A 9,556-nucleotide genomic window follows, 5' to 3' on the forward strand; every position below is an offset into this window, starting at 1 on the left:
GAGGGAAGGAGGGAAGGAGGGAAGGAAGGAAGGAGGGAAGGAAAGAAGGAAGGAAGGAAGGAAGGAAGGAAGGAAGGAAGGAAGGAAGGAAGGAAGGAAGGAATTCGGATTCTTGGGCCCTTCCTCAGACCTACTGAATTAGAAGCTCTGGGGGTATTTCCATAACAAGTTTATGTTTCCAGATATGTCTTGCCACAATCACAAATAAGACTAGTTTTCTCAACTGAACTACACAAGCCTTAGCAGGCTCGTGGGGAAACCACTGGAAAGCATTTAATCAGCTCTTTCAAACATGTTGCCCATAGGTTGCAGAACGCAGCTGCCTCTCAGGATTAGAAAGTGGAGCAGCAACCGCGGGCGTCTCTGGGCCGCCCCCCCATCCCCCCCCCCGCCTCGCCCACTCCACCCCCACACTGGCGTCGCCACAGTCCCTCCATTCCAGAGGGAATTCCAGAGCGGAATACGGATTCCGATTTTAAAATAAGCGCTTCTAAATATTTCTCCTTGCATCTAAGACGGATGGGGGAAAGAAAGGGAGAGGAGTTGAGGTCTCAAGGTCCAAGGATGCCTGGTGATCTCCAGGTCCCAGGTTGGGCGGCCTCGGTGCACGGAGAGGGCGAGGGGCGTGTTGTGAGCCTTGGCAAGGCGCTGCTCTTCCTCGCGCCTCGGTCTGTGGTCTGTGAAATGGGGTTGGCAGTGCCTTTGCAGGGACGCGGCGAACTCAAGCACCAGCAAGCCGACTCGAACTCAAAGGGCTTCAGGGTGTAGACGACCACCGCTCACTGAGGGGCTCCGGGTCGGCCCGCTCCGGAGCCGGGAGAGTAACCGCGTGCAGGGAAAGGCGCACGGTAGACTTGGTGCCTCCCTTCCCTCCACCGGACGGGTGACTGACTAGAGGTGAGGTCCTCATCTCCAGGCTGCGCAGCTGAGTTCTGGAAGGTACTGTCCTGGGGGTGTGAGTGTGTGGGCCCTCAGGAAAGGTGGGAGGGGCGGATGCCGTGGTGTACCCGAGCTTGCGGGGTGCGGTGGGCAAGTTCCCTAGGACCCTCGCTGGCGCCGCTTGTCGACAACGGGAAACACTGGGCGCCGCAAGTGGTGGTAACTTGGCCCGGGAAGAAAACACATCCCTTTCCCAAACCGGATTCCTCTGAGCAAAGCCAGATGGTGTCATCCCCATTTTACAGCTGCGTAAAGAGAGGCCCAGGACACCAACAGCCAGCCGTGGCCGGAGCTCTTTCACTGACCCAGAACACTGGCCCTCGGAAACCTGGAGAACTGCGAGGGCTTTTAATGCGGCTGAGAAGAAAGTGAAGACCCCGACTCCTCCTCTCTCCTTCGAAAGAGCCCACACAGGTATGAAGACCAGCGCCTCGGACGCTCCAGGGTAGGGGTGCCGACGCCCCCTCCCTCTCAGAATCACGCCTTGCTGACGCTCAGTCCTGCCCAGTGTCCACCCCCCACCCCGCCCCCAGTTTCCTTTCTGGCTCCTCCTGTCCCCAAAGCGAACTAAGCTAGCGGCAGCTTCTCCATCCCGGAGGAGACTCCAAACTCCTAGGTTTCCCACCTTGGAGAGTACTGCTCTGGAATGAGCAGGGGAGCGGCAGCTGGAAAGGGTTGGGCGGAAGCTTCTCGGACCCAGAGGGGCGCGGACACCGGGCACCGCGCCTGGGAGGGATTAACTCCACCCCACTGGACCACCTCCCCCTCTCTCCCAGGAGCCACTTCAACCGGTTGTCGCCCCAGTGGCCGCCCTCTGAGCACGTGTTGCTGCCAGTCTGCGTCAGCGTTGGGTAAATACATGACTGGCCGACGCCGCCGGGCGGGGCTATTTAAGAGACAGCCGCCCGCTGGTCCTTCCTGAACTTGGCTCAGCTGCCGGGCTGCTCTGGTTGGAAACGCCAAGCCAGCTGCGTCCTAATCCAAAAGGTAGGTCCCTCGGTTCGTCAGCGGGGGATCCAGGTGTCGTGTGTCTTTGAAGGATGCTGTCTTCAGCTTTGTGCCCATTTCCATTATGTTTTTCTACTTTCTGTGTCTTCCCTCCGAGAGCTCGAAAGACATTTCTTTAAGTCAGAAATAACGGCTCTGGGTCTAAAAGTGAGGTCCGGGTGGGTAGAGCTGCTTTAGAGCCTTTCATACGCCCGCATCATTAAGGGATGAACTACCCATTTGCTAAGATTCACATGCAGATTGAGATTTGCTAGCTGTTACACAGCGGTGCGGGGGACTTTGCAATCTTTTCTAATAAAATACTAGAGGCTTTTAAGATTTAAATTCATTTTCTAAATACTGCCGAAAATTTCGAGGCTTTACGGATAGAAACTTGAGGGTGTTTTATCCACTAGCGATCTAAAATGCAAGGGGCTTTCGAAGCCTGAGCGCTGGGCACATATTTCTGATTTTAAAACCTGCCTATGTTTTGCGTAGTGGCTTATTGCCATTTCCCACGTACACTTTGAGAAAACTTTATAAATACGGCTTGATTGCTCCTACATTTTAAACTGTGCTTCTCTTTTTCATCATTTACTGTATTTCCATACTGAAAGCTTGTTAGCTATCTGGAAAGGTGCTTTCCCCAGGGTTCTCATTTCTCCCGCGGAGTCTTCCCTTTAGGATATTTTTTTCACACTATTTTTAATCTCGTGGGGTTTTAGTTTTCTTCTTTCGGTTAGAAGAGAGGCACTCTGCAAACACTTCCTCAAACTTTCAGAAGGCAGAAAACATTCCTTCTGCTCAACACGGCAGAAAACAGGGTCTCTGCCCCTTGGCACTGGGTGAGGAGTTCCCAAAGATCAGCCAGGTGCGCCCGGGGGCGCGCACCATGGCACTCGGCTGGGGTCAGCGCTTGGCGAGCCCTCGTGCTTGCGGCGGCCTGGTGGGTCGGGAGCACCTGTGTTTGTCCTAAGCCCGCTTCTGGGTGCCCGGCCCGCCGCAGGAGCTCTGTTGCCCAGCCTTTCAGTTAATGCGCCCTCCTCCTTTGCTCCCTACAGCCATGAACAGCGGCGTGTGCCTGTGCGTGCTGATGGCGGTACTGGCGGCTGGCGCCCTGACGCAGCCGGTGCCTCCCGCAGATCCCGCGAGCTCCGGGCTGCAGCGGGCAGAGGAGGCGCCCCGTAGGCAGCTGAGGGTAGCGCAGAGAACGGACGGCGAGTCCCGAGCGCACCTGGGCGCGCTGCTGGCGAGATACATCCAGCAGGCCCGGAAAGGTAAGAATGCTGCCTCCCCATCCCTCACTTCTGCCCTTGTTCCCAGGCTCCCCGATGCTGACCCTCTTCTCTAGCGCTGGCCTGATGGAGATGACCTCTCTCGGTAGGAAACAAGCAACATGGTTTCTGGCCGTCCTTTGTAGCAATCTGAGAAGGGGTATGGAGAACTTAATTTATAAGCAAGGGGAACCTTCTTGAAAAGCTTTCTTTGAACTAATTTTTAGCAGTGTTGCTGATTAAGTTCAACACCATTTCACCAAGCCATTAGAAGATAATTATTGAACCCCAGGAAAGGGTTCCTACATACACTGAACACTCTCTACTGAAAACGCAAAAGACCTGGAGCCACCCAGATACCAACCCTTGGAAATCCTCTAGCAGGAAGGGGTCAATGCTGAGAATGCCTGAGATCTGGCTACAACGGTTTAAAAAAGCAGTGACAATGTGTCCATTTCCACCAAAGTATGTAATAGAAGCAAAGAATCAGCAGCAGTTTTGTGTTCTCCTTGCAATGACTTACAAATGATTACCCAACAAGAGAGGTATTTGTTTTTACTTCACTGTTGCAGAGATGGTCACAGTCGTAGCAAGAGCTGAGCAACTCAGTTTTCTCAGCATGAAAGTCTTCCTCCAGGAATAAGGTGATTCAACAGCTCACTAGCCGAGTGGCATGCAGGCAGTTCTGACCTGAGGCTAGCTTTCCCTAAGCTCCTTCCAATTCTTTGTGTGATTCAGAGGGAGGCCCATTGATCTCTTGTGACCCATAGGAATCATGCTTTGGATTGGGGCAGCTTTTTTCTGCCAACTTTATCCCCAGTGACACTAATGATGAACACTGCCTGTGGAGCAGTGTGCTAAACAGTACAAACACAGCTGGACATTAAAAGAATTCAGCAGGCCAGGAGCAGTGACTCACACCTGTAATCCCAGCACTTTGGGAGGCTGAGGCAGATGGATCACATGAGGTCAGGAGTTCGAGACCAGCCTGACCAACATGGTGAAACCCCATCTCTACTAAAAATACAAAATTAGCTGGGCATGTTGGCACATGCTTTTATCCCAGCTACACGGGAGGCTGAAGCAGGAGAGTAGCTTGAACTCGGGAGGTGGAGGTTGCAGTGAGCCAAGATTGCGCCATCGCACTCTGGCCTGAGCAACAAGAGTGAAACCGTCTCAAAAAAAAAAAAAAAAGAATTTAGCAAACACTGCTGGAAGGGATGTGGGAGGTGTGTTGCCTTTTCCATGAAGCTCTCTTACCCGACTGGTGTTCCAGGGCCTAGATTTGAACCTTAGCCCCTAGCTTGACCAGAGAGGGATAAGATGAAGAGCTTTGGCTCTGCAGAGCTCTTCTGTGGGTTCACATGAAGGGAAGACTGGAAGTCTGACCCAGAGGCTTCAGAAGGAAAGAACAAATCAGTGATTTGTTGTATTTCTTCCTGTCTTTGGGAAATTGCCCCACCCATCACCTTCTGTTTTGCTTTCCTGCTAATTAAATTGAAAAAGATAGAAATACTTACCAGATGGAGAGAGAAAGTCTGAAAGCTTTTGAGTTCCTGCTGATTCTCTGCCTGAAAATAATTTAGTATTTGTCCCCAGATACAGGCTGAATTTCAGCCAGACCAGTCTGAAATATCCTAGGCTTTTCATTTAACTGTGGACCTGGAACTCCCCTCCTCCAATTTAGGAAAGACCCTTGTTTTTCTTCTACATAGGCTGAGGATATCTGCAAAAAGGCCTGAAATGTGCCGAATTGACTCTTGGTTCCAAAATTGCTCTAGGAAAAAAAAAAGAAAGAAAAAAAAAGCTCATTACCAAATTATTTCCTAGAACCAATACTAGACAATGGCTCTTATAGCATAAACCTTAGCTGGAAAGTTCTTTCTAGTCCCTCTTCTCAGCCCCCCTCTCCCTTTGCCTTCAGCCAATTGTGCCAAACAAACCCAGGAGGGAATAGCAATCACTTGGAAATTCAGATGCCAACACCTAGGATCAACGCTAGCTAAAAAACAAGCAAACTCTTCTATGTGACAAACATGAACTAGGACTAAATACTTACACATATAGATACTGCACAGTTTCTTTGAATATTTTACATATTTTGAGATCATATCAGATTTTTGCTCCACTATAGTATATATTATGCTTAAAAGTCCTAAACAAGACAATGCATTCTTTGAGCAGTGCTTAAGAGTTTATCATTAGGAAATATCTGCAGCACTTTCAATGGCCCAAGAAGAGACAATTCTATTGGAGGGCAGTGGGTAAAGATATCTAGAGGAATTTGGTGTACACCTCCCCCATGCCCAGCAAAGCTTCAATGCTACATCTATATTGTCTCTCTCAGTACAACAGCCCTGCACAGTGAGTATTATTATACCCATTTTGCCAGTGTGGAAGCTGGGGCTCTAGAAGCCTGAGTAACCTACATGCGGTTCCATATCTACGCAACAGCAGGGCTGAGACTCTATCTAGTCCTGCTCCCCCCGGGAGGGCCTGGAAGCCATTCAGCTTCCTAGCTGTACTGCCTATTCCACATTTTAAAGTTTAAAAGAGCTAAACCCTTCAGTTGTAGCAAGAGCTGAGAAAGTCACTGTTTTCTCAGCACCAAAGTCTTTCTCCGAGAATAAGGTGATTCAGCAGCTCACTAGCTGAGCGACATGCAGACATCCTGAGGCTAGCTTTCCAATAAGCTCCTTCCAATTCTTTGTGTGATCCAGAGGGAGACCCGTCCATCTCTTGTGGCCCATAGGAATCAGGCTTTGATCAATTCCATACATCAGATGTAAGCCCCTACTCTATGTCAGCACTGGGAAAGCGAGTGAGGACCCTGGTAAATATACATGACATGAGGACAGAACTGTACATGGAACGGGGAAGTCAGGGTGTGTGATAAATGCAGCTTCCATGACTGAACATGGTGCCCCCACCATTAACTAAGGCTGCTTGCTCGTATTGAAGCTGTCACTTTGCTTCCATTAGATGGAAATTTGGGTTGTGCCCAGGCCTTAGAGTGGGCACTCATCATCACAGCAGGCAGGAGGATGGGTCATTTTTCCATGTGACTGTGTACAGGTAACTGGGTCTATAGGTTTTCCTGAATTCAAGGGTGATATTTCACCTGAATGATGAACAATTAAATAGCAGGGGCTATTTTTCTTCTACGTAGGCTGAGGATATCTGCAAAAACGCCTGAAATGTGCTGAATTGACTGTTGGTTCCAAAACTGGGAAGGGTTGGGGTTGGGGAGAGAAAGGGTGGGGACGTTGTTCTGTGTTGTTTCTGTTTTTAATTAAACTTGCTTAATTTCATTACCCAGGGTAACTGCCTTTGCATTTTCATTTATCAACACATGAGCCATAGTCTGACTCTACTCAGCCTATGGGCAGGAGCTGGCAAGGGCAGCCTCATGCAGAAGGGATATAGACCAGCATGACAGGAGGTGGGGACACAGTGGCCCCCAACACAGTGGGAGTCATTGAGTGGTCCTCCACTCCTCCACCCTTGAATTGGCCTGGGCTTTGTCCATTGAAGTCCCTGAAGGGCCTTTCTTAAGACTGAGCTTGCACAGGGGAAGGTGTTCGACTGATTTTGTACCCCAGGAGGCTTCTGTCTATGAACTTTGAGCTAGGACTATGTCTCATGTCTCCAAATAAACTGCCTCTTCATGTCCCTGCTCACTCAGTGTGAGCTCTACAAAAGGATCACACTGTTCCTGAAGACTTAACTTCCATCCCAATGGGACAATTTCAGGTTCAGTTATTGCATTTTGGTCAAAATGACTGATTTAAATCACCTTTGTTATCACCTCTCTCCCCCCCTTCTTTGAGTATTACTGAGGTGCCAAGATTTTAATCCGACAGTCTTTTCCTGAATATCATTTTTAATTGATATTGATTTATCATTAAAAATAAAATGATCATCAATTCAAAACACTTACTGATAAATGACAAAAGCTTTCTGAATATAACTTTCAAATTCATATTTTTAAAAGAGTATATAGCAAGGGGGCTTTATCTATTTTTTATTATACTTTAAGTTCTGGGATACATGTGCAGAACATGCACGTTTGTTACATAGGTATACACAGGCCATGGTGGTTTGCTGCACCCGTCAACCCGTCATCTACATTAGGTATTTCTCCTAATGCTATCCCTCCCCTAACCCCCACCCCCTGATAGGCCCTAGTGTGTGATGTTCCCCTTCCTGTGTCCATGTATTCTCATTGTTCAGCTTCCACTTATGAGTGAGAACATGCGGTGTTTGGTTTTCTGTTCCTGTGTTAGTTTGCTGAGAATGACGGTTTCCAGCTTCATCCATGTCCCTGCAAAGGACATGAACGCATCCTTTTTATGGCTGCATAGTACTCCGTGGTGTAAATGTGCCACATTTTCTTTATCCAGTCTATCATTGATGGGCATTTGGATTGGTTCCAAGTCTTTGCTGTTGTGAATAGTGCTGCAGTAAACATACGTGTGCATGTGTCTTTATAGCAGAATGGTTTATAATCCTTTGGGTATATACCCAGTAATGGGATTGCTGGGTCAAATGGTATTTCTGGTTCTAGATCTTTGAGGGATTGCCACACTGTCTTCCACAATGGTTCAACTAATTTACACTCCCACAAACAATTTTATTTTTTTAACCATTCCAACCTCAAGATATTATAATTGTGCTACCTTAATAACAAGAGCTCTCCAGGAGCTCAGGAATGTTGATGGATATTAAGGGATGAATTTAGGAACAAATAAGTACTGGAAAAATCTTTGGTTGGTTTCTGCTGATGCCATCTACAAAAGGAAAACACCCACCTACCAAAAGAAAGCAAAAGGTAGGGAGACTAAGAAAAATCTAGGCAAGTCCCCAGACTGCAAGACTGGAGAAAATGAATCCACCTAAATACTTGCAGAACGCAAAGCACACCCCTAACTTGTAAATATTGTCATCTCTCCAGTTACACAGACATCGGTCCTTCTCCTCTCTTAGATTTTGGCCCATCAATTCCACTATTTTGATAGCTCTTTGATACCTTTAAGGTGGTGTCTATTATGTTGTGTCTGGCTTTTTCCATTGCTCTCCTTCACAAATTGAACTAGGGATGCTTTTAGACGTAATGTCCCTGTTTCCTTCCTCCCTGCTCCTTGTAGCTCCTTCTGGACGAATGTCCATCGTTAAGAACCTGCAGAACCTGGACCCCAGCCACAGGATAAGTGACCGGGACTACATGGGCTGGATGGATTTTGGCCGTCGCAGTGCCGAGGAGTATGAGTACCCCTCCTAGAGGACCCAGCCTCCACCAGCCCAACAGGAAGCAACCTCCCAACCCAGAGGAGGCAGAATAAGAAAACAATCACACTCATAACTCATTGTCTGTGGAGTTTGACATTGTATGTATCTATTTATTAAGTTCTCAATGTGAAAAATGTGTCTGTAAGATTGTCCAGTGCAACCACACACCTCACCAGAATTGTGCAAATGGAAGACAAAATGTTTTCTTCATCTGTGACTCCTGGTCTGAAAATGTTGTTATGCTATTAAAGTGATTTCATTCTGCCCTGTCATTCCCTGAGTCTACTGAGGGCAAAGGGCTCCATTTGGTCCTCAGAACGTGCAAGGAGGGAAGCCTGATAGATGCTACACCAGGACAAATCCTTGTGGTAGATGTCCCCAGAAAGGGCTTGGGAAATGCAGCTCAGGCCTGGAGCTAACTTTGCTACAGGCCAGGTGGACGGTGAAAGGGCCATCTGTGGGCAACTCCAGAGCCCAGCCCTGGCCACCCTGATCCCTGAGCTTATTTGCCAATCCTACTCCCACCAGGGTTTCCTTGGGGTTCTCTTGGCGTTTAAACAAGTTACAGGCAGTAACTGGCCATGGTTGTGCATACATTTGATCACTCCATGGCTCTGTGGCACAGAAGTTATCATCCTTTCTTTACAGATGAGGAAACACGCTCTGAAGAGTGAAAGTGACTGGCCCTTATGCCCCAGCTAAGGAGATTCACAAACCGGAGGGCTTAATGTTCCGAGGCTATCGGGACCTTCATCACTCTAGCACTTCTCCAACTGAGTGCACAGCAATCACCCGGGGAATCTTGTTAAACTGCACGTTCTGATTCAGCAAGTCTGGGGAGGAGCCTGAGCAAGCTCCCAGGTGATGTCAATGCTGCTGGTTGCAGACCGCACTTGGAGCTGCAATCGTGCAGAGAAGAGCCTATAATCGCTTTTCCTTGAGCCCCGCCATGTTTTGGAGTTGGTGGGACTCCAAAGTGCTGGGGAGACTCTGGTAGTTATACGGAGCGGAAGCCAATCTGTCTGTTGGTTCTCTGTAGAAATCAGTGAGGGGAACTAGTCCAAGGC

The 9,556-nt window shown here is 48.6% G+C and overlaps 2 protein-coding genes across 2 annotated transcripts; one reads left to right on the forward strand and one right to left on the reverse strand.

Annotated features, from left to right (window-relative positions):
• Positions 1–239: 239 nt before the first annotated feature.
• LOC100602793 lies at positions 240–1,719 on the reverse strand. Its single transcript, XM_030812053.1, has one exon. The coding sequence runs from the start codon at positions 1,175–1,177 to the stop codon at positions 758–760; it is 420 nt and encodes a 139-aa protein (XP_030667913.1). The 5' UTR covers positions 1,178–1,719; the 3' UTR covers positions 240–757.
• Positions 426–8,761, forward strand: CCK (cholecystokinin). Its single transcript, XM_012511272.2, has 5 exons — positions 426–939; positions 1,185–1,353; positions 1,716–1,926; positions 2,988–3,203; positions 8,348–8,761. The coding sequence occupies exons 4-5, from the start codon at positions 2,990–2,992 to the stop codon at positions 8,479–8,481; spliced, it is 348 nt and encodes a 115-aa protein (XP_012366726.1). The 5' UTR covers positions 426–939; positions 1,185–1,353; positions 1,716–1,926; positions 2,988–2,989; the 3' UTR covers positions 8,482–8,761.
• The last annotated feature ends 795 nt before the right edge of the window (positions 8,762–9,556 follow it).

This window comes from Nomascus leucogenys, chromosome 4 (assembly GCF_006542625.1).
Source record: "Nomascus leucogenys isolate Asia chromosome 4, Asia_NLE_v1, whole genome shotgun sequence".
NCBI lineage: Eukaryota > Metazoa > Chordata > Mammalia > Primates > Hylobatidae > Nomascus > Nomascus leucogenys.